Source organism: Halichoerus grypus, chromosome 9 (genome assembly GCF_964656455.1).
Source record: "Halichoerus grypus chromosome 9, mHalGry1.hap1.1, whole genome shotgun sequence".
Lineage (NCBI taxonomy): Eukaryota > Metazoa > Chordata > Mammalia > Carnivora > Phocidae > Halichoerus > Halichoerus grypus.
In genome coordinates, this window is record NC_135720.1 from 94,133,530 (window position 1) to 94,158,912 (window position 25,383).

General features: G+C 34.2%; 1 protein-coding gene across 2 annotated transcripts in view; it reads left to right on the plus strand.

The window, feature by feature from the left end:
* Nucleotides 1-25,383, plus strand: part of COL21A1 (collagen type XXI alpha 1 chain) — a 181,570-nt gene that overhangs the window by 146,412 nt on the left and 9,775 nt on the right. For both annotated transcript variants that reach the window (XM_078055217.1, XM_078055216.1), the window contains 6 exons: nucleotides 12,229-12,273; nucleotides 14,272-14,325; nucleotides 16,122-16,175; nucleotides 19,399-19,452; nucleotides 21,066-21,137; nucleotides 22,853-22,888. In XM_078055217.1, the coding sequence (XP_077911343.1) occupies nucleotides 12,229-12,273; nucleotides 14,272-14,325; nucleotides 16,122-16,175; nucleotides 19,399-19,452; nucleotides 21,066-21,137; nucleotides 22,853-22,888 (315 nt within the window). The remainder of the gene's footprint in view (nucleotides 1-12,228; nucleotides 12,274-14,271; nucleotides 14,326-16,121; nucleotides 16,176-19,398; nucleotides 19,453-21,065; nucleotides 21,138-22,852; nucleotides 22,889-25,383) is intronic.

The window sequence follows — 25,383 nt, forward strand, 5'->3', positions numbered from 1 at the left end:
TTTTATTTCTTTTTGTTGTCTGATTGCTGTGGCTAGGACTTCCAATACTATGTTGAATAGCAGTGGTGATAGTGGACATCCCTGCCGCGTTCCTGACCTTAGAGGGAAAGCTCTCAGTTTTTCCCCATTGAGAATGATATTCGCTGTAGGTTTTTCATAGATGGCTTTTATGATATTGAGGTATGTACCCTCTATCCCTATACTCTGAAGAGTTTTGGTCAAGAAAGGATGCTGTACTTTGTCAAATGCTTTTTCTGCATCTTTTGAGAGGATCATATGGTTCTTGTTCTTTCTTTTATTAATGTATTGTATCACATTGATTGATTTGCGGATGTTGAACCAACCTTGCAGCCCAGGGATAAATCCGACTTGGTCGTGGTGAATAATCCTTTTAATGTACTGTTGGATCCTATTGGCTAGTATTTTGGTGAGAATTTTTGCATCCATGTCCATCAAGGATATTGGTCTGTAATTCTCCTTTTTGATGGGATCCTTTTCTGGTTTTGGGATCAAGGTAATGGTGGCCTCATAAAACAAGTTTGGAAGTTTTCCTTCCATTTCTATTTTTTGGAACAGTTTCAGAAGAATAGGTATTAATTCTTCTTGAAATGGTTGGTAGAATTCCCCTGGGAAGCCATCTGGTCCTGGGCTTTTGTTTGTTGGGAAATTTTTGATGACTGCTTCAATTTCCTTAGTGGTTATAGGTCTGTTCAGGTTTTCTATTTCTTCCTGGTTCAGTTTTGGTAGTTGATACATCTCTAGGAATGCATCCATTTCTTCCAGATTATCTCATTTGCTGGCATAGAGTTGTTCATAATATGTTCTTATAATTGTTTGCATTTCTTTGGTGTTGGTTGTGATCTCTCCTCTTTCATTCATGATTTTATTTATTTGGGTCCTTTCTCTTTTCTTTTTGATAAGTCTGGCCAGGGGTTTATCAGTCTTATTAATTCTTTCAAAGAACCAGCTCCTAGGTTCATTGATCTGTTCTACTGTTCTTTTGGTTTCTATTTCATTGATTTCTGCTCTGGTCTTTATTATTTCTCTTTTCCTGCTGGGTTTAGGCTTTATTTGCTGTTCTTTCTCCAGCTCCTTTAGGTGTAGGGTTAGGTTGTGTATTTGAGACCTTTCTTGTTTCTTGAGAAAGGCTTGTATTGCTATGTACTTTCCTCTTAGGACTGCCTTTGCTGCATCCCAAAGATTTTGAACAGTTGTGTTTTCATTTTCATTTTTTTCCATGAATTTTTTAAATTCTTCTTTAATTTCCTGGTTGACCCATTCATTCTTTAGTAGGATGCTCTTTAGCCTCCATGTATTTGAGTTCTTTCTGACTTTCCTCTTGTGATTGAGTTCTAGTTTCAAAGCATTGAGCACTGTGAATTGTGTAAGACTGTTGAATCACAGAGCTGTACCTCTGAAACAAATAGTACATTATATGTTAAAAAAAAAAAAAGAAGATAGAGGAAGGGAAAAATGAAGGGGGGGAATTTGGAGCGGGAGATGAACCATGAGAGACTGTGGACTCTGAGAAACAAACAAACAAACAGGCTAACTCTGAGTTAGCCTGGTGATGGGTATTAAAGAGGGCATGTACTGAATGGAGCACTGGGTGTTATACACAAACAGTGAGTCATGGAACACTACTTCGAAAACTAATGATGTAATGTATGGTGATTAACATAACATAATAAAATAAAAATTAAAAAAATATGTTCATTGTGAAATTATTGATAAGCATTAAAATGTAGTTATTTCAGTCTTATTTATTCATGTCCTTATAGTTTGAAAAAGACTTTATTGAACTCTGAAATGACAAGAGCAATGAATGTAACTGAACCTATGAAATGATGTATGATTAGTTCTCAGAATGGGTAACATAACCTGTGGGTAAATAGAATCTCATGTTGCTTACATAGGCTCACTGGTTTCACTGACATGGGGATTGGTTCCATCCACCTCAGTTTTGAAGAGAATGGGGGAGAGGAAACTTGCATCACCATCTATACAGGATATTTAGTCTAGATTTCAAAGATTTCAAGACTTTGAGTTTCAAATTATGTTCTTTAGTCATATAGGGGCTGGGGTTGTTTTGTATACTTTTTATCTTTATTGTAAGGTATCATATGATCATTTTGAATTAGTCCAAATACATTCACCATTTTCAAAGCATGAAAATACAGAATTAACAGTGTTATTCAAGACAAGTTATATTTAATACTGGGCTCATGATCCATATAAATGCTGTTTTAACAGATGAAATGAGAATGTTTTCAATTCATTCTATTTTCACAAGTGCGGAAACTGATATTTTTTATGTGATCTGGAGTGCACACTTTGGTAACTAGATTATTTCATTCTGATGAACTCTTTTTTTATGTTTTTAAACAATATTTTCAAAATGCTTGAGTGTGGTTACCACATTGAACACTAGACAAATGTGTCATGCCTCTGAGAACATCAGAAAATCGTTTATGTTTTCAGTATGTTAGGGTGTGTTAAAATACAGATGGGGAGTATCTGAGAAAGAGCACTTGAAAATATTTGTTTGTACCAATACACATTTTTATTTTTGATAATCAGGTAAATTACCTAATAAATAGATAATAGATTGCCAGTAGTTTCAGATGGTTTATAAAAATGATTTTTGCAATTTTGAATATTGAACTGAAGTGTTCTGTTGTTTGAAACAGATGTACTTTGTTAAGTCATAGCTGCTTTGCTGTTTTTATTTTGGTTCTTCAAAAGATTGTGGCTTTGAAACTCTTTTTGGTACACACTTCTGAGGTTGTAGGGGAAAAAAAACCCCAAGGTATGTTTTAACAAAAGAGTGTATTAATCATGAGTAGACTAGTATTGAGAATGTTCTAGAAGTCATGTATGACCCTAATGGTTTATAATGAATTTAATCCACTGGAAATGATCAAATAAGATTGGCATATAACTTAATTTATTAGAACATAGGGACCAGGCATTTTCAGTGAAGATCTCTTTCTTGCAAGTGAAGTATAAAGAGTGATTTGAAGAATATTTAAATAAGGGCAAAGGAGTTTTATGATGTCTACATGAAAAGTGCACTTAATTGATGGATTTAGGTGAAATATGAAGAACTTAAAATAATGTATTTTAAGAATGGAATGACTAATCACACAAAATGGGAAACCACCATGAGAGAGCTTTAGGATTGTTGCAGATTCTTATTGAGATATGGAGTCAGGTGCTAATATTTGCTGAGCAGTCATAGAATGTACAATATTCTACCAGGTGGTTTTAGATAGAATAGTTTCTCTGCAGTTAGGAGAAAGAGAAAATTTACTCAATAGACATATTGTACAAAGGTTTATATAAAAGGCTGTGGTAGGTCAAGACTCTTAAATTCCATTAAAGTGAAGTTAATCATGAAAAACAGTATTAAGACTTTTGATGAAGGGTTAAAAATGGTGGGAAAATGATCTATAGTTGTTTTTGAACAAAGAGACATAAAATTGATTATATGAAAATTTAATTGGTAGATACTCATAAAAAACTTCTTGATGACTTTTCTAGCTTAACACCCCAAATGCAAATAATGTTCAAGAGTTTGTCTGTCTGTTTACTATCTAGTAAACAGAGCAGTGTTTCTCCAACTCTGATCCAGAGTACTTTAACCAGAATCATGAGAGATGGCTATTAAAATTCAGTTTTCTGGTCCATCTCAGTCCTAATGTATCAGAATTAGGGGCTGAAGCCCAGGGAACTGCATTTTTAATGGCTGCCTTATATGTATCTGATATAAAATTTGATAAGTAGTGATATAAAGGCTATGATACAGGTTGATCAAAATAGAGGAATATGAAGGTAGTAGAAAGATAAAAGTTACCTACTTGAGAACAGTTAATTTTGGTGACATTGGTAAATGAAAATGGAATTATCTTATTAGCTACCTTATTATTTTTTAAGGCTATATGTGCTTTAATATCTTTCTCAGGCTAAATAAACTTCAATATTGCCATGAATGATAATTTGAAATTATATTTCCAAATAGACTCAGTGTTCTTGGTGTATTTAAAATACTTTATTATTTTTTGACAAAATTTCAGAAGCAAATCTATTTTGGAAAACAAAGGTGCATCTACGTACAACTGAACAAGAGTAAAGTTGTTTATGGGAAGATTGATAAATCCTCACAAAGATAGGAATTTGGTCACTTAAATTTATTTGTTACATCTTCAATGAAATTTTTAGGTTATTAATTTTCCTAGAAATTTACTTTGAAAATACATATAGTATTTTTTAAATCAATTTTTAGATCTGATCTATTACCATTTTTATTTTAGAAAAGTTACCTTCTGTTACTTCTGTTATGGGGAAATGGTAAGGCTAATCTTGTCAAATGCCAAATTCCTGTCTTTGTTATCAAAGAAATTGCTTCTTAAACACAGTATTGTTCTTCCCTAGATGGGAAGACTGACGCCTTGTCTACCAGTATATCCTTAGCAATGTGTGAAAAATTGTCTGTGAGAATAACCTACCAAGGCATGAAAACTAAGCAGATGTGTTACCCTTTGAGGTCACAGCTGTGAGGTTGCAGTATACTTCTTTCTTGTTGTTTAGTTTTTTTGTGTGGTTTTTTAAAATATTTATTTATTTTAGAGAGAGAGCAAGTGTGCATGAATGGGGGGAGGGGGAAAGGGAGAGGAAGAGACACAGAGACTCTCAAGCAGACTCCCCACTGAGTGGGGGAGCCCAATGTGGGGCTCCATCTCACAACCCTGAGATCATTACCTGAGCCAAAATCAAGAGTCAGACACTTAACCAACTGAGCTACCCAGGCTCCCCATAAGGTTGTTGTTGTTGTTGTTGTTTTTAAATGAAATAATAGCCACAACCATTAATATCTTTACTTCTTTTATTTTGAAAGACAGGTATTTAACAGTAGTTTCTTGAATGACTTAAATGCAGGGAGAAAAATCTTAGATTTTTTTCTTCCTGAGAAATTTTTGAAATATAAAACTCCATGGGCCAACTTTTTAATGTATTATTTATTGTACATTTTAATTATATTTATTTATTTATTTATTTATTTATTTATTTATTTATTTATAGATTTTATTTATTTATCAGAGAGAGAGAGACAGAGGCAGGCAGAGGGAGAAGCAGGCTCCTTGCTGAGCAAGGAGCCCGATGTGGGACTCGATCCCAGGACCCTGGGATCATGACCTGAGCTGAAGGCAGACGCTTAACCGACTGAGCCACCCAGGCGTCCCAATTATATTTATTTATATTACCTTATGTATTCACTTATTACACATTTTATTTAACTTCTCTTAAATAGGCAAAACATGTAGAAGTTGTGCTGTAAATTTCAAAATCTGCCTTCGTTTACCCAAATCCCGTTCCCATCCCTAGAGATAATAATCATTCATTTAATAAGATTCTTTCCAAACTTAGTCTTGAATATATGAATACATAAACAGAGCACATACACATTTTCAAAATAAAAAGTCATGTCCATTGAAATATTATTTAACTTCACAGTATTACAGATGTTTTATCATATCTGGTTATAAGAAAGAATATAACACCTGTCTCATTTCCTTTTATTTATAGCATGGATGTATTTCATCTAACTTCCCCTATTGATGTTACATATATTCCCATGTGTTATGCAATATTTGGAGGGAAGGATGTTTTCCTGTAAGTGAAATCATTACTTCAGAATCCAGCTTATGCTTTATTCCTGATTTTAAGCAGAAATGTCTAGTGTTTCACCAAGTATGTTTACAGTTGGTTTCCAATGGATTCAGATTCAGGTTTACAAAGTTCTAGATTTAGATTTATAAGAGTTTTTAATAATGCCTGATAAATTCTGCAAAATGCATTTTTAGTATTTTTTGAGATGGTTTTGTATTGTTCCTCCTCTAAACTGTTAATAACTTGGATGAACATATTATATGGATATATTTCTTAACAATGAACACTCATTGTACCCTGAAGCGAACTCTCTTAATCATGTTCTACTTTTCTAATGCACTGCTGTATTTGATTTACTAACATTATAGTAAAGCCATTTGCATTTGTGTTGACACAAATTAGGTTAGTTTGTAGATTTCATTTTTAGATATTATTCTTGACTGGATTTGTTATTAGGGTATGGTGGCCTCATAATGTGAATTTAAATCACCTCCATCTTTAGTGCCCTGGAGGAATTTAAATAACATAGAAACTATCTGGTCCTTGCATGTTAAGTAATATTTCTGTGGTAGGCAAAATAATGACTCCCCTCCTCCCCCTGTAAGATACCCATATCCTAGTTCCCAGAACATTATTTACCTCACAATGTAAAGGGACTTTGAAGATATGGTTAAGATTATTGACCTTGAGATGGGGATATTATCCTAGATTACCTGGGTGGGCTTAATGTAATCACACATAATTAGAAGGAGAAAAGATGGATGAGAAACAGGTCAAAAAGATTCAACACCAGAAGGACCTGACCAGCTACTTGCTGCTGAAGTTGGGGGAAGGGGCCTGATCCAAGGAATGTGGTAGCCGCCAGAAGCTGGGAATGGCCCCCAGCAAGAAAATAGGAGACCTTGGTTTTTTTTGTTTTGTTTTTGTTTTATTTTGTTTTGTTTTTCCCCAACTGCCAGTAACCTGAATGAATAGGAAATGATTTCTTCCCTGGAGATTCCAGAAAGGAGTGCAACCTTGCCAACTCCTTGAATTTAGCCTAGTGAGACCCATGCATTACTTCTGACCTACAGAACACTAAGAGAATATATTTGTGTTGTTTTAAGCCACTAAATATGTGTGATTGGTCATGGGTCAATAGAAAACTTACATAGTTTTCCTTCAAGTTTTTTTTTCTTTTAGTGAATGCTTATTAGTGTATCATCTAATTTTTCAATAGGAAAATGGGGATATACATATATAAACAGCAAAATTCACAGTGGGCTGAGTTGCACAATAAATATGTAACTATATACATGTTTTAAAAACAGGTTTTAAATAAAAGACACGTAGACAACAAATTAGATATAATTTTCAAATAATCGGTTATTTAGTTTTTACTATATGAATTATAACTATTAAGGTTAAAAATTCATTTGTGTTCTTCATTAAACTAGTTTCACCTTTGATTTGGTGTTCTAAAAATTTTTCATTTGGTGACTTCGATCATATATGAACTTCTTTAAAAAAGTAATTCAGATTTCTCTAGAAAATGGTATATAAAATCTACTCAGCAACTGAGTTGACTTTAAAGGTCTTTGGAAAATTCATTTTCATTTTTCTCCTTTATGAGAAATTCATCACAATTTGTTTTGCATTATACAGTGACATTCCATGTACCAAAATGGACTGCATTTTTTAGGTTCTCAGAGGATCAGAACTCATTTTAGAGCAGCTCCAATATCATTTTGGAACTTCTTTCAAATGGAGTTGGTTTTCAGCATTACATGTGTCTATATGTATATGTTCCTTTTAACTCCCTAATATATTTCATGTGCATGATCTTACTTGCTAATATAAAGGGACAGGTTATTTTCTGGAGTTCTGGGTTCAGAGTGAGTCCGTGACTTTCCCATGATGTGGTGGGAGTGCAGAGACTGTCCGTGGGTCTCTAAATCCTGTCCTCCCCCTCCTCTTCTGGGTTTTCAGGTATGTTATTTTAATTTGCTAAACATTTGTCTTTTTTTTTGTCCTGAAAAATGATACTTTGACAACAGTAAAATTGTTTAGAATATCTTTTTGGCCTTTAAAAAATGCTTTTAGATGCTGAAGAGAAATGCCAGTAACATGAAGCAACTTTGTAAGGGCTCCCAGATAGCTTTTCCTTCTGATGCCAGCCCTGGTCTCTTTCTGTAACTTATTATGTCAAACTGGTGATATTTTCTGTTGTGTGTAAACATAAGTAACCCAGAAATATTTACCAAAGCATTTTCTATTGAAATTACTTACCTTTGGGTACTTTGGGTCCATTCCCATGTGGGGTCCTGATCCATAGGCTAGGGGAGAAGAAATTCATCCAATGTTACTCAGATTCTTTTTTTTTTCCCCTTAAAGATTAGAGGGAGTAGTAAAACTGTGTTGAAGTATTAAAGGGAATAGTAAAGCTGGTGATTTCCTTATTATGGGTTTATTACAAGTACTTATGTATTGGTTTGTTTTAGGTTTGGCAGCTATGGTTGTGAGTTACTTCTCTTCAGCATTCTCTTACCACAGAGTAATCTTTTGTACATCATTCATAATGATCTGTCAGTTTTGTGGAATTTTAAAAAAAAGGATTGAAAGACATTGTGCGGTTCAACTGAAAATATATTTGAAATTTTTGTTATATTTTCCTGAAAGAATTGTGATGAAATACATGTGAATGTTTAAAAAGCAAAAAAGTCATTGTAGTCAAAGTTAGCCAAACACGAAAAGACAAAGGTAGTGGGTGACGGGCGCTGCCAACTCGGCACCCCCCTAGTGGGAAGCCTTAGACTGCTGGAGTCCTCTTGGGTACAATGGGAAATTTTGGAAATAAGGGTAGAGAAAGGCAAGGTAGGAAGACCCCCCGCCCACCAGAAAAAAAAAAAGACATCCTTAAAAGGAAGAAGGAGGACAAATTTTGAGACATGGGGGAGAATTGACTTCATCTATTTCACAACTTTCAAAGGTCAGGGAGGAGCTGTGAAAAGACAGTCATGAAAATTTTTTCATTAGAGTGCCAACACTGAGCTAAGCTTGTGAGAGTTAATTGATATAATGTACCAACTTTATGAGGTAGATTCTGTTATTTTGCCCTGTATAAAATGGGGATACTTCTGGAGTCCATCAGCCACTGGATAATGGGCTGGCTGACTTCAGGGTCTAAACCTGTAACTGCTTCCCCTGGGCTTTTTATTAATAATCATTGTAATAATAGTTGTAATTTTTATAGTTAATAATAAGCTAATTTATAGTTGTAATTTTGTAGCTAATTTAATTAGCTAATAAGCTAATAAGAGTTCATGAATCTTTAGGAACAAACAAATCACTTCTTGATACAATAAAAAACATGCTTCTGATATTTTGATAACTGTATATTAAATATCTCTACCACTGTGCGGAAAGGTTGAAAATTTTGATACAAAAATACCATTAACGGGTTAGATTTGTTTTTAGTACATTGAAAATATTGTATTACTTACAAGCAGATTGGATCCAAGATGCTCTGATTTCAGGGGTAAGGTAACTGAATTCATTGGACCTGAGAAAGTATCAAGTGATATTTTTGTCTTTTGTAAGTAATGTATCATGGACATATTTCCTTCATTACAAAGTGGTCTTTAGGAAATAGGGGCCAAACCCTTTATTCTAAATTATGTATTTCTATTCTTAATGACTTTTTGTTACACATCAATGGTTTAATGGTTACAGAGAAGATTCTAGAACATTTTTTATGTCAACACTTTTTTCACCACAACATTATGCAGGATTTTCCAGTTGACTTTCTGCTCTTTCTCAAATCCAGACTGAAATCACAGAAGTGGGGAAATATACCGCTTTCCTCTTACCAAATAAAATGCTTGTTTCTGTCTTTATTTATACATTCTCACAGTTGCCTGAATCCAGAACCACACAGGCCGAAAGTAAAATATAAAATAGTTTGCTTGGAAAACATTTGCTGTATGAAGTAATTGTCACTAAATACTTTGGATCGACAAGCTGGTAAATTTCAGTTGGTTTTGAATAATACTTCTGCTAGTGTAAAATTGGCAAAATTTAGTGAATTTCAATAAATAGGAGCCCAGGAAAATAAAATCTAGGAGAATTTTATTAACTAATATAGCTCTGAATGATTTCAGTTCTGGTTAACTTCTTTCTCAACAGCCTTTTATTCCATGCATACCCATGGTATCATATTAGTTTTGCCAAGAATTGCTTTTATAAATCAGTTTTACATCTTCTTTTTAAATATTCTATAGTTTTATATATTTGTGGTTGATATTTATAAAATAAGCAATAGTTCTTGGCATAATTAGACATAGAATATATGACTGCATATCTCTGAATTATATTTTAATGTTTTACTAACTTGTTAAGACAATAGGAAAAGGAATCTTTTTTTTTTTTTTTTCAAATCTGGAATCTCCCCCCAAATACTCTCAATATCTGATATGATGAAATAACATAAGATTTGGGACTATGTCCTAATAGAGATCAAGCTCAGTATTATAATTATTTAGGTAATAGGGTGTCAAATCAGATCCAGGGTGTGAATTGGGGGGGCTCTCAAGGGCTCCTGGGAGGTGGAGGTCAGGGTGTCTGAGCATAACTCCATTTGCCCCCACAGTGAGGATGTGACTTTCTGGCACTGGAATTGGCTTCCGAAACAGGAGTAGAGGCAGGGTATCTGTAACTGATTTGTACTAATATCATAGATTGTGTGAGGGCATAGAGACTTGAATAGTGATGAAATTCTAAGCAGTAAAGGACAGCGTGCAGCAAGAAATTCAGCTTCTCAGGTCTTACAGTATCATGGGTAATTGTATGACCCCATTAGAGATTCTTGGGGCCAAAGGACTCTGCATGGCCGCAGCTGCACCAGTTTCAGCATAGAACAATATATGGCTGTCTTATATCTGATAAGATTTTACAGACAGGTTTTATTTCGATTCAGGACTTAATCTAAACCTATAGTGAGTGTGTGTATATGTATATTTGAATGGGAATTGATTACAGATGGTGTCATGCCAACTTATGTTCTATCGAAATGGAGGCCTTTATTTGGAACAATATTGATCTTGATTGATTGCATTGAGAATCCGCATTTTCTGCCTTGGAAGGATACAATTCATATCATTCTATGTTCTTTCTACAAAAACTCAGTTATTTAATTTTCCTTATTTTTATGCTCATGTTTTATAATGTTACTTTAAAATTTATATGGTTTTATATTATTTTCTAATTCGTATGTTTGTAAAAGTTTGTGTTTTCAACTAGACTACAAGCCCTTTGTTGATAGTCCTTGCTCACATACAACTTTTGTTCTTTGCAAAGGGTGTAGTGCCGTGGCAAAATGAATGGAGCCAAATAAAATCAACATGAATTCCAATTTATGATTCAAGTTCAGATTTTTAAAACCAGAACTATATGCATGTGTCTTGCATTATAATTGTGGCTAACACATTGACCAATATTGTGTTAATAAAGTCAAGATGTGAAAATCAAAATAATGGTCTACTCTCCCTGTAATAGAAGATAACTTGATCTCATTGACAGTGGCCTCTCTACCACGTACCTTGATTTACTGAGGAGTACTGCTCTTCTTTGAGAGCCCTGATAATGCAGAGGGCTTTCAAAGAAATACTGATGGGTCCCAATTTCCTTGTCTTTCAAATTCCTTTTTGGCCATCTGTCTAGTTACTTATTTCCAGTGTTACTTATTTTAACTGAAGTGTCCTCGAGAAAGGAACTAAGAAAAATGAATAAAAAATGGAAATTGGTTAGTGCCATCACTGTTTGCTTTGGCTGGTAAAAGATTATTTTGGTAAATGCATTGAATGACTGTCAATAGAACTGCTTGCCCATTAATGAATATGCTAATGTTATTCTCAAATCGGTACAATGAACATCAATATTCTCTGAATCTTGCTGGAGAACTTCTACATCTAGGTTGAGCCATGTAAAGAGTTCTCTATATTTCTTTCTGTCCTCAAGCTGTGACCTGCATATTTTTCATAGTTTTATGAATAAGGGAATCATTAGGAGAAAGATTGTTGTATTTTATAGAAGGAATTAAAGTTCCTGGGTGTTTCATGGCTCAGTTTGGAGGATATTAGTCTTACTAGTTTTTAATTATGGTTGTGAGGTGGTGGGGGTCTTTGTTGTACTGAATCTGAACTCCTATGACTTGACAGTTTTTCTTGCATTATTCATTTTAAATAGTATAGGAATATGTTCAAGTGAAGTATCCTTCTTATTTTTATCACTTATGTTGGTCTGAAAGAAGAAACAAAGTTAATATTCTCATAAGTGTTTCTTTTTGAAAGCCTTTATTTAAAACTTTAACTATCAGTAGATGTTCATATAATATTGAATCCCATAAATTTTCTCTATTCCAAATTGGATTATTGTCAGTAGCAGTGTTATACTGTAAGTGGATGATGTAAGTTTGAAATTATGCATTATTTACAAGTTAAAAATCCAATCAGGACTTGAATTCATCTTTAGTGATAAAGTCTATACTTTTTAAAATTGAAATTCTACTTTATTACTTTTTAGGGAATGCCAGGATTTCCTGGAAACCAAGGATTAATGGGACAAAAAGTGAGTATTAATGAAACTTGAAAGATTTTGGGCTGGATCTGTTTATTAGAAGGGCAAAGTGGTAATGTCTTCACATAGAATACATTCTTACCACCTTCATGGCAACAGTTAATTGTTCAAATATGATATAATTTCAGAAGCTATTATTTTGTCTTTATAATTAGTTTTTGTTTTGTTGTTTTATACAGATAATTTGGGTTTATACATGTGCTTTCTATTTTACTTGGTTACTTTTCTATCTTGTGCTCTTTGACCATCCTTTTGGGATAATTTTACTACTTCCTGAACTATATCTTTAGCAGTTCTTTTAGTACAGATATCTTGGTAACAACCTTTCAGATTTTATCTAATTTTAAATATCTTTATTTTACTCTTGGTTTTGAGGGATCATTTTGTAGGGTATATGACTCAAGGTTGATGATTATTTCACTGAAACATGTTGAGGATTTTCTTCGATTGTCTGCAGGATTCCCTTATTAACTAAGAAACATCTGCTCTCATTCTAGTTATTGTTCTTTTGTAACTGATCAGTCCCTTTCTTTGGGATTCTTTTAAGGTATTTTATTTGTCTTTCATGTTCTAAAACTCATTACAGTGTATCTAGATATGCATTTCTCTTTATTCGCCCTGGGGAGAATTCAGTTTTCTTCCTGGCTCTGTGGAATTATTTCCACTAACTCTGGAAGACATCACCTGTTATTTCCAAATTACATCTCTTCCAATCTTTGTTCCCTCCTTCTGGAATTACAGTTAGATGAATTTTATTCCTTCTCATTTTGTCCTCCATGCTTCTGAAGAGCTTCTTATTTTCATATCCTTGATTCTAGCATTCTGGTTAAATTTTTTGGATATATTTCCTACTGTACTTATTCTTCCTTTACTGTATCTACTCTGCTGTTTAAACCATCAATAGATTTAAAACAAAACAATCATACTTTTCATTTCTGAAAGTTCAACTTTTCAATAACATCTTTTTATTCTTGACAGCCTCTTGTTCCATTTACGGTCCTAATCGTCTTTCATGATTCCATTCTTTAATTTGTAAAGATCTCATATATTCTAAAATCTGTTTCTAACAATTCCAGTATCTGCAATTTGTTATTTCTGTTAACTCTCAGTCTTATGGCTTGCTGCCTCTTTCTTTCTTGATGAAAATGAGCTCATTGCTTCATGTTAATTGGTGTGAGTTCTGTCAGCCTAATTGGGGCATGGAGAGCTGCCTCCTGCTGGTAGCCATGGATATCACATCAGCCCCTGTAAGAGTCCTGGGTCGTCCCAGGTATTAAAGATTCCCACCCTCCCCCCATGGCTAGCCCACCATTCAGTTTCTCATGCACTGGACACCTCCAGCCTTGTTGGCTCCTGCATCTCTATCTCTGGCAAGATTTCTGCATAGATCTAAATCCTCATAATCGTAGTGTCAACCCAGAGTATATTTTATTAAAATGCGGGATCTTTGAAGACCTCTCCAACTTCTTATAAGACCAGCACTATCTCCCAGAGGATGTTCTTTCCAGGTTTTTGTTCTTGTTGTTCAGGGTTCAAAGACGCCCTTGGAGTACCTGGTTAGCCACAGTCCAAGAAATTGAAGTAGAAATGCTATTCTATATCCTGTATTTTCTTAACTTACGTTTACTATCATGTTTCTTCATCTATGATAAAAAAGAAAATTTTTCACATGGTTTTTCCCCCCCTGTTGTCTCACCTCACCAACTCTGTGTGAACTTCCAGGTCTTTGTTTGAAACAATGACAGTATCTCTCCTGATTTTCTCATAAAAATATATGACTTAGTGATTTCACAGACCTTAGGCCCAAATCTTTAAGGTGTTATGTTCCTGATTTTTCCATCCTATGTTGCTTCTGTTTTACAGTAGAGAAAGGGGAGGCAGACTGGGCTGATTGGTATTGAATTTTCATTTCATAATGCTTTGGTGGGAAATTCCTGGAAATGGATTGATAATTCAAAATTTTAAATTTAATCTGTATTTGATTTTTAGGGAGACATTGGGCCTCCAGGACCACTAGGAAAAAAAGGAGCTCCAGGGATTCCTGTATGTTGTCATTATTATCAGGGTGTTTGAAATACATTTTCTATGTACCAGGAGTTCTTATTTTGGAGTTTATAAAACTGGGGGGAATCCAACAGTGAGATTTTGGGGGTCCACAAATCCATTTGTATGAGAAAGATTATGTCCATTTTTCCAGAAACCAGAAAACAAATATTCTATCTATTCATTAAAAAAACTAAGTACCATAAAAAGTCTAAAACTTTAAATGTTCTTTTTTCATTTTTAAAAAAAATTACACATTTATTACACTAATGAGGAAGAATATATTCAGAAGAGGTAGTATAGGAAGATCCTTAATTAGTGAACAAATAATTTTGGAAGTTTTGAGACTGGAAGGGACATATGAGTTTGATATTAGAAGTTATGAAAATCCTATTGTATGTGTGCAAGATTGCATAAAAATTGCTAGAAGTGATGTTGATTTTAACCTGTGATTCAAATTACCTATAATAGCTTTTTCTTTAAGTTAAATGGATATCTTTCATGTTTAACAGTTTATGACTTTATGTAAGTTAACACAGATATTTTATCCATTGCTTGGTGAAAGAGTTGGTGAATTTTGCACATAAGAGTAAATAAGAAAAATATTGTGCATTAGATATGAATTTGACTTTTGGGGAGGTTTAAAAGAAGACTGTTCCCTTTAAAATGGAATATTCAACCTCCACCTTCACTACCATGTCATCTGTTCATTGAAAGCATAAACTTGGTGGGGAGCCTGGGTGGCTCAGTCAGTTAGGCGACTGCCTTTGGCTCGGGTCATGATCCTGGGATCCTGGGGTTGAGCCCCGCATCGGGCTCCCAGCTCCACGGGAGGCCTACTTCTCCCTCTCCTACTCCCCCTGCTTGTGTTCCCTCCCTCACTGTGTCTCTCTCTGTCAAATAAATTAAAATCTTAAAATAATAAAAAAAAAAGAATAAACTTGGTGATTTACCAGTATTTGAGTTAGCTTCCAGAAACTGAAGGTATTGGCTAGAATTTCACTGAACTTTGAGAATATGTATATGTAACATACTTAATATTTTATACACAGTGCGATGAGCCAGTATGTTTTACATTTTATAGTTGCAATAATATCCTAAATTGATAGCAAAGCGTAGTAGTGATGACATGGTATTTTCAATATGATACTATTGAGATTATGTTTTCTGATGATATTAATTGCATATTTTTTGCTCATCACGTTTCCTTTGCTATGTTTAAGAGAAAGCAAATGTTTTTAATGTACGTAGTGGTATTTAAAGTAGAATCTAAATTAAATTAGTTCCTTGTTGCTAGAGTAATTATTGTCATATTTTGAATTATATGGTTAAAAATATGATCATTTTGTAACTTGAAGAGAGATTGTTAGATTCAGAGAATTTATTAGATGGTAACTCTTTCAAAATATTGTTTAAGAAAACAGAAGTTGAATGTGAAGTTGACCAGGATGACATCTATGAAGAAACCTAATTTAGCCATCTTGACAGAAGGAAGAAAGTGAGAATAAAGGGAAAAAAAATCAACTTTTGTTTACATTTTTCTTTTACTAGCTTTCCAGGAATTTTTGCTATTTGTAGGTTATTTGAGCAACCACGTTAGGAGGGCTTTGCTGGCCTTCATGCTATCTTGCGTAGATTTTTTATTATCCTTTATTTGGATGTATGTGGGAAACTTTTCCCCATATTGTATTATTTTTTAGCAGATTATTATGAGAATGTGTACCTTGGAAATTGATTTAATATTTTTCTAATATTGTTTTCTAAATTACTCTTGAAACTTCCACTTAAAAATGTAGGGTTTGATGGGACATGATGGCTTGCCCGGTCAGCCTGGAACACCAGGATCTAAGGTAAACAAAATGAAACTAAATAAGATAGAAAACTTTATGGAAAATGATCATTTATGTACTCAGGAAAACTTTTAACTATACTGATTTTCTTTTAAATGTGGTTTTAATTCTTTGAACAGTCATTTGTAAGAATGAAATCTTAGAACAAAAACTAAGCATATAAAAACAGCCTGATGTAAAGCAGGTCTGGTTTAAGCAGGAAAGTGTCCGGAATCTCTCACTACTTGAGCCCCTCCTCCTCTCTCATCATCCCAGGGGCACTGAGGACTGTGTAGAGTTGTATGGAGTTTGGTGCCAAACCCCACCAAATGGAGAGGGTTAGTAGTTAGGATTGAGGATAACTTTTTACCAGTTCCTGAGTCATCATCTTGATATTTTTATTTGGTAGAATGTATATGGAATTTTTATTGTAAAATGCCTTGTCATGGGTTTTATTAGGCATTCTCTCCTTCAGAACTGTGGGTAAGATAGTATATTATCTTTACTTTCATTTTTAAAAAATGTCAGGCAAGCCTGACAAATATGTTTAGGATGTCAGGTTAGGTTATTCTCGTTCCAATTTTAGTATATGTGCTGCCGAAGCGAGCACCAGGTTAGGTTATTCTCAAGATAGAACTGAAACTCTGAATACCATGGTTGGACCATTTTCTAGGTATATGGAATCCTGTGCTAAGACAGCTATTTTTTTTTTTTTCTCTTAGTTTATTAGAGGCTCAAATCAAGTATGTTCTGGCTAGACTCAAACTATTCTCAACTGGGGTGCCTGGGTGGCTCAGTTGGTTAAGCAACTGCCTTTGGCTCAGGTCATGATCCTGGAGTCCCAGGATCGAGTCCCGCATCGGGCTCCCTGCTCAGCAGGGAGTCTGCTTCTCCCTCTGACCTCCTCCCTCTCATGCTCCCTCTCTATCATTCTCTCTCTCTCTCAATAAATAAATAAAAATCTTTAAAAAAAATAAAAATACAATTCTATCAATAAAAATGAACAAAAGTCCAATTTGAATCAGATAACAACAACAAAAAAAAACTATTCTCAACTATTTAATGGTAGAATGTAGGACAACCTTACAAAAGGAAATGATGGAATTGCTCTTTTGGAAGAATTAAACCTTTAACTAGACATTGTCCCATGGGAATAGACCCTGGGATACAAAACGAGTAGATGAGTAGATGACCTAATCTATTCTACTTTTAGTTTCAAAACTACTTAGAGAAAGAAATAGGATAAAACATCATGGGAGCCTAGTGATGAGGGAAAAGTAGCTGCCTTTTCACCAGTGGTGGATCCTTGTGAATCCTTGGAATATTGTGTGTCCTAGCAGTAGTAAGTATGCACAGAATTGGTATAAAACCCTTACCAAGTAGAGATCCTGCACAATATCTCAAAGTCATTTTCTAAGAAGATACAGAGTAAGAAGATACATAGTAGTTGTAACTGGGGTACAGTGGACTCCCCCATGGTGTTCTGGATGCTCTAATTCTTATGAATTCAGCCTAAGATTTCATCAGCTTGTTTTTATCAGCCACTTCACATTGTTAGCTCACACTGAGCTAGGGGTCATTAAATCTGCTGGAATTTTCATAAAAAGTTTTAGAACAATACTGTATGGCATCCACCACTTGAGTAGATTCTGCTGATATGGCTGGGAAAGCTGATATGGCTGTTTCCAGGATCAGTTTGCTTATTTTTACATGAATTACTGTAAAGTTTGTTTTCTCTCATCTTGTACTTGTGCAATTATTTTGTTAAAAATAGATTCAAAGTGTTAAAATTATACCTCTTGAATGTAATCTTTCCAGTGAAACACTTCAACTCTTTTTCATGTAGTATATTAGCTCAGGTGTTCTGCAAAAGGCCAGATAGTAAATATTTTAGTCTGAGAGCCATATAGCTTCTGTTGCAACTACTCAACTCTGCTATTATATTGCAAAAGCAGCCATGGACTAACTGTGTGGGATGTGCCTGTGTTCTGGCAAAACTTGATTTACAAAACCATGCATTGGGCTGGATTTAGCCCTTGGGCCATAGTTTACTTACCTCCATGTTAGTTTATCTCTGCCTGTTTTGTCAACTAATAAGTTTGTCAACTCTGCCTTCAATATCAATTGGTATGAATTTTAGGGTGGGACAAAAAAGTTGTGTTAAATAGGGCAAGGACAAGGCTGAAACTCTATGGTGGATCTTTAGAAAACATCTAACTTGGTTTATAATACCTTTTTTTAAAAAAAGCCATTAAACCATACTATATTCTAGTTTTAAAAATTGTTATCTAAATGACATTAAGATATGTTAACATAATCAAGTCCTGTAACTGTAACTTGCAGCAAGTCTTGTCACCTCTGTGAATTTCTGCTTAATCACTTGTAAAAGTAGAAATTTTATGGAACCATTGTTCAATGGCTTAATAATGCTGCTACGTGCTGAATGCTTTAAGTCCAAATATTGTGTTCATATGTTTCAACATGAGCAACCTAGAAAACTTTTCAAAAGCTGAAAATGAAGTTGATTACCTTTACTTATTAGTACACCCAGTTTGGCTCTTGCTTTTGCCAGACATTGACTAGATTGGGATTTTAGGTATCAAAGTATATTTGAAAACGAACACTATCTTTGACAGTCTCCCCTTATTAGCCAGCAGATGTGTTCTCTCTATATATACCCAACCCCTTTTATATTTTTATATTCTTCGCCCTGTCAAGTTGGTCTTGCCCTCCCAGCTTCTATTAGAAAGGACTGCACTCGAATCCTGAAAAAGCACTAAGTAAACATTTTCTGATTCATATTTTTTCAAAAAAAAGCCACTGTACATTTGAAGCTAATTTTCTTTCCGTCAGTTGCATGCTGAAGGTGAGTCATGCTGAGAAAATGAAACAGGGCAAAGATGAAGATTCTCAGTGTATAGGACGTTGTTAAAATACATGGCTCTGGTCTGTGGAGTATGGAGACCCAGCTAATTAGCACTGGTTCCTGAGGTTTCGTAGCCTGTCCCTTACTTGTAGCTGCTAGCTTTAAAACATGCTTTTAGAAAGCTTTATAAATATGGGGACTCATTCCTTGCCTAAAAGAGTTTTTCTTAATAAGTAGGCTTAACATACAGAGTCTATGTTTCAAACAGTTGGAGAGTTGAAAATGTAAAAATTATTTTAAATGTATTCTCTTAAGTGTTTATATCAGATATATTGTGACTATATTTTTTAAAATTCAAATGGTTTGATGCATTGACAGGGAAATAAAGGTGAACCTGGACTTAAAGGGATGCCTGGGGCTTCTGGACTAAAGGTAATTATCATTTGAGGCATTTGGAAATATATTCAAAGAATTATAAGTCCCCTTCATTATTTGATGTATCCCTTAAGAAAAGTTATATGAAATGAAGGATTATCTATATTACAAAATTAACAAACATGAAGGAAAATGGCCAATGCGAGATTTCATTTGTCTTTTGGACACTTTATCATAGTTTGGGTTAACAGACATAAACTACCCTTTGGCTTGGTTTTGCCATAATGGTAAAAGCCATATGCTAATATGAACCTCCTCTTTGGTCCAGAGAATATCACTGTCTTCTGTAACTGAAGGAAAGTGTGTGTGGCTCTCACAAGTGGTGCTATTCTTTTGTATGCTGATTGAAGGGATTTAGTGTGGGGTCTCAGAGCCCTTTATACCAGTTTCCTCCAAACCAAGTGGTTGATGTTTATTTCAATAGGATTTTCAAATCTCTTCAAGCCTTTAACAATCTACAGTAATATTCAACAGTTCAGGAATGGGCATAATAAGTAAAGAGGACAAAGCTCTTTCCACAAAAGAGAGTAAGCTTTAGTTGATGTGATAGAGTTTGGGATTAATGGTAAAACTCAAACCAAAAAACCATGAAGCAAGTTCAGGATTCCATCCTATATCTTACAGATATGACCTAAATGTCATTGACACATCATCACTATAACTTTCAGAAAATTTCCTTATGTAAGACTTTTAAGCAATCTTTATTTCATAAAGGAAATAATCCCTTGGGATTATCCATGGGATGATGGAGAGCAGAGGAATTAAGTTGTGGAATATTACCTGTAATGGAAATAGCTTAAGAATTTACTTCTAAAAAACAGTATTCCTTACGTATAAAGAAAAAAACATAAGTGTGTTTACTATTTAGTTACAAAGATGTTCACCCCAATATTGTTTATAAAAATAAAAATGGTGAAAACTAATGTTTAATAATTGGCATTTTATTAAAACAAATATGGTAAATCAATACAGTTAAGTACTATTCTGTATTTAAAATTACGTTTTAAAAACAACGGCATATGAAGAACATCGTGATATTAATATATTTTGTGGTAAAAGACATTCTAAAATGAAGCATGCATACTGAGCAAATCTTAGTAACTAAATTGTTTATTGTGTGCTTGTGAGAGGTAGAGAGAAAATCTATAACAAAGTAAAAACAGTGAGTAATGAGATTTTCAGTAATTTTAGTTCTATTTACTCACCAGTTTTGTAACAATAAAATAGGTTCTTTAAACTAGCAATATGAGAATAAGCAGTTTCAAGGAAGAAGAGAAAGTTAATAAAACAAAAGATACCTATGTTTATTATCACTACTTTATTATTTACTTTCTGGTTGAAGCTATAAAATAAAAATGACAAATATTTATAAAATTTTAAAACATTGCTATCAGAATAGTTTAACTAGCAAAGATAGGAAAAAGTGTAAGAAGTTTTATCAGGACTCCCGTTATCTTTTCATTCTTTACTATGTCTGCAGTAATAACTCTAAATGTCAACTAATTTTGTAACCATGGATTATAAATTGGAGATATATGTAGGGATAAAAACAGTGGTGTTTTTCATAAGCAGTAGGTTTGCAATCTTTATGTAATTTCTATGTTACCTAGGGAGAACAAGGAGCAGTAGGTCTCCCGGGAGAACCAGGATACCTGGGTTTACCTGGAATTCAAGGAAAAAAGGTATGCATTATTTAGGAGATATAATTAACTTTTAATCAGCTTTTTAGCATGTAAGTCTTCCTTTTGTGAAAGTATCATAGTAGGACTGATTATACTTTTAAGGATAAGCTGACTTTTATATTTGTATATGTATGATCTGATCCACACCATGTCCATAGCTGTGGTATCTTTCATGTCCCTACATGGGTATGGTCTCCTAGATGAAGGCCTTGGATGAGGCATGCAGCTCAGAAAATGGAAACATATCCTTAAGTAATATCCTGTAAGTTCAGATTGCTTTGCTGTCAGTCCACATGAATCAGAATTTTGTAGGAAAAGTATTCCATGTCAGGCACTCTTACCGAAATGTGAATATTACTGTTACCAAAACTGGGGCAAAAGTGTAAAAAGATAAAAACTACACCGAGAATGTTTGACCATGAAGTTCCTATTTATGAAAGAGTGTATTACATAGAATTTCATTTAAAATGAATTTGAGGAGTTTAAAATACAAATCATGTATACTGATGTAGAATGATTTGGTGAGAGAAGAGAGCAACACTTTAGGTTCATTCTCTCTCTCTCTCTCCTCAAGTAAAGGAAGCCTGAAGCTATATCTATATAAATATTATTTTGGGGTTTTAAGACACAACTAACTGCCCATTTGTCAAAGAAGTCAATCCCACTGCAAATACATACATTTCAGGATAAAAGTAAATATACTGGCTTTTATTCTGGAAAGGATACTAACTTACATCTTCATCTATATATCCCTTGCTGTTTTAGTTTTTCTACCATTTCAATTTTCTGTTTCTCATGTGTTACATACTTGGCCCCTAGGTTATTATAACCAGTATGATCCTTGACCTTTTTTTCCCATTAAGCAGCTGGTAACACAGGAGAGACAGGGATGACACTCATAGCAGCAATGAAGTGTTAGAAACTTAGTGCATATTAAGTAAACCTGTGAATATGTTTGGATTTAGAGAAATTTAGTGTTCAAAACTTGCCCTTTAAAAGATCACCTATATTTTGTTTGTTGTAAACACAAAACTTGCTCTTTGTTTAGAGAGCATGGTAAGGTAGAAAAGAAATTTGGAAACAGTGTCCAAGTTCATCTTAGGGCAAGTGCTTATCTTTCTTGATTTGCAGATTCATTATATTAATTTGTATTCGTATTCATGTCCTTGTAAGAACCAGGACATTGAATTAGTTGATCTCGAATATCTCCTCTAGCTGAAAAAATCCTAGGATTTTTATTTTTATTCTGGAATATGGATATCCCCCCAAATTCATTTATGAAGCATATGTTTTCTAAAATAGCATTTCAACATAATATTCTACCTCATTGCGTCCTATAAATGTGTGGCTACAACTGGATCAGTGGAAGATTTTCAGTTTGATTTAATAAAACAACGGTTGTCAAAATGAGTTTTCTCATGTTTGTTTAACCTCAGATGGTGGTCAATACAGAAAATTGTCTTATTCCTGGTAAAATAGAAATTGTAGTCAATTTTCCTTTCAAATGTAAGAGCACAAGACAGTGTTCATTTAGAACATCATTTTGACATAATACGATTTTACTCTCTTCCCAAATACTGTTTTGGAATCAGCTTCTGCTTATAACTTGTGGAATTTGTATGAGACCAAATATTTTTTTCCTGTGGAAAAATGTTTATTTGAAAGGATACAGAAGATCCTAGATTATGCTAGACATTAAACTGCCTTTTTTGTAGGGGGACAAAGGAAGTGAAGGTGAAAGAGGCATTCAGGTATGTTGCTGGCTTTTTTATTTTTGTTTGACAATAAAATCAGGGCTTTGCTCTTTTTAGTTCTTACGTGGTTTCCAGCTCCTTCCTGTTTTGCCATCAGTATCTAATTGTTAAGTCCCAGCTTTCTTCTTGTCTTCTAAACATTTTAGTCAACATCAAATCTCATTTTAAGATTCTTCTTCACTTCGGTGTTGTAGAAAACTTGGGAACCAAATAGTTCAACAAAACAGTTATAGATTTTATTACATTACTTCTAATATCTTTATTTATATATTTATGGAAAGTATGTATGTTTCCAGAAATGCTTTGAAATGGCTTATGGCACAAATCAATTCGAAAAGAAACCATTAACACCAAATATAAAACATGTTCAAACTAACAGATGGAAGGAGAATTATACCAAAAAATTAAATCAGGCTGAGGACATCTAATGATTTAGAAGCATGTTTCATTTGGGTGTCTTAGCAACAAAGGCAAAGAACTCTAGAATTTCTGGAGGCATAAAAGGAAATTACAAATTGAAGTAATAGTAGAGTTAGACTCTACTAAGGTTAGAGTCTCAACAATTGTTTTTCAACTGTTGATTCAGTTTCTTTTACTGAAGATATTCAGGTATTATTATGATGTCTTTAAGTTAATTTTGAAATGAAGAGTGAGGCGAATTTTAAGGAAGTGCCTGTGAGGCTCTAAACCTACATATTCCAATTTCCTTCTTGGTACTGAGTTTGGATATCTCATGTGCACATCAACGTGTCCTAAACAGAACTTGTCACCTTTCCCCATAAACCATCTCCTACTCTGTTCTTTGTCATGGTAATTGGTAGCACTGTGTAATGACCTGAGGGGAAAAAGTCTTGAAAGTTATCTTAAAATTCATTCTCTTCTCTCTCCACCAGCAGTTTCACATCTAAGTCTCTCTGGAACTTGGCCCCTTCTTCCTGTCCACACTGTCCTAATCATTTCTTGTCATGGGTCTCAGATTACTGCAGTGTCCTCTTCACTGGTCCCTTGAGTGCAGTCTCCTTCCTTCCTCCCATGCTCCTACCAGCATGCAATAACTAAGCTACACATCTGCTCAGGAATCCTTCCGTGGTGCCCCACACATTTCAAGATAAAGTCTGTCCCGGAAAGTGCTTCCTTGTTTGACTCTTTTTGGTCATTTAAGGTTGAGTCTTTTTCCTTACCCTATAAGATGCCCCTTCTGTCAGATACCCCTTCCTGTTCCGGTAGTATCCAGCCCAGATATTTAAATATGCATTTTCATTATTCTTGATTTAATGGCTTATCTTTCCCACCACACAGTAAGCAACATGAAGGTAAACAATATCTTTGTTTCAGTGTCCCTCTGGGCCAGCAAATAGGTGTCACTCAATAAATATTAGGAATTCACTTAAGTAAATAAGTGAATAAATCACGATGCAAGAGTGATTTAAAATTTAAGTCACTAGATCATTCATTGATTATATTACCTAGGTATTTGTTTTCCTAGAAATTGCTAATTATCTTGTCCAACGTAGGGATGAAGTAGTGCTTTAGGGGCTAGGACCATGTATTATATATGATGGATATCCAAAAGTATTTATTAAAGGGACAAATGTGTTTATATCTTTATTAATTTTCCTCTCTTCTTATTTGTCCTGATTTAAAGATCTTCATGCAAAATGTTTTCTATGGTACTCTTCATACTGAAGTATAATTGACATATAGTAGTATATGGTTGACCCTTGAACAATGTCGGTTTGAACACCCCAGTTCCACTTATATGCAGTTTTTTTTCAATAAATATAGTACAGTATCATAAATGTATTTCTCTTCGTTACCATTTTCTTAACATTTACTTTTCTCTAACTTAATTGTAAGAATAGGATATATTACATATAACATACAAAAGATGTATTAATTGATAGTTTATATTATTCATAAGGCTTCTGGTAAACTGTGGTCTATTAGTAGTTAAATCTGGGGGGAGTCAAAAGTTATACACAGATTTTTGACTTCGAGGGAGGTTGGTGCCCTCGACCTCTGCATTGTTCAAGGGTCAACTATATTGCAGGTGTACAACGTAATTATTCAAAATTTGTATACACTGTGAAGTGGTCACCACAATAAGTCTAGTTACCATCTATCACCCTACATAGTTATAACTTTTTTCTTTTGATGAAAACTTTTGAGAATCACTCTCTTAGCAACTTTCAGATATACAATATGGTGTTATTAACTGTAGTAACCATGCTATACATCCATCCCCAGGACTTCTTTATTTTATAACAGGAAGTTTATGTCTTTTGACCCCCTTCACCTATTTCACCCACCCCCCTCCTTTCTGGCCAAACATCATTCTGTTCTTTGTATCTATGAGCTTAGGTTTTTTGGTTTGGTTTGGTTTGTTTGTTTTATTTTGTTAGATTTCACGTATAGGTGAAATCATATATTTGTCTTTCTCTGATTTATTTCACTTTGCGTAATGCCCTCATGTTCCATCCATGTTGTCACAA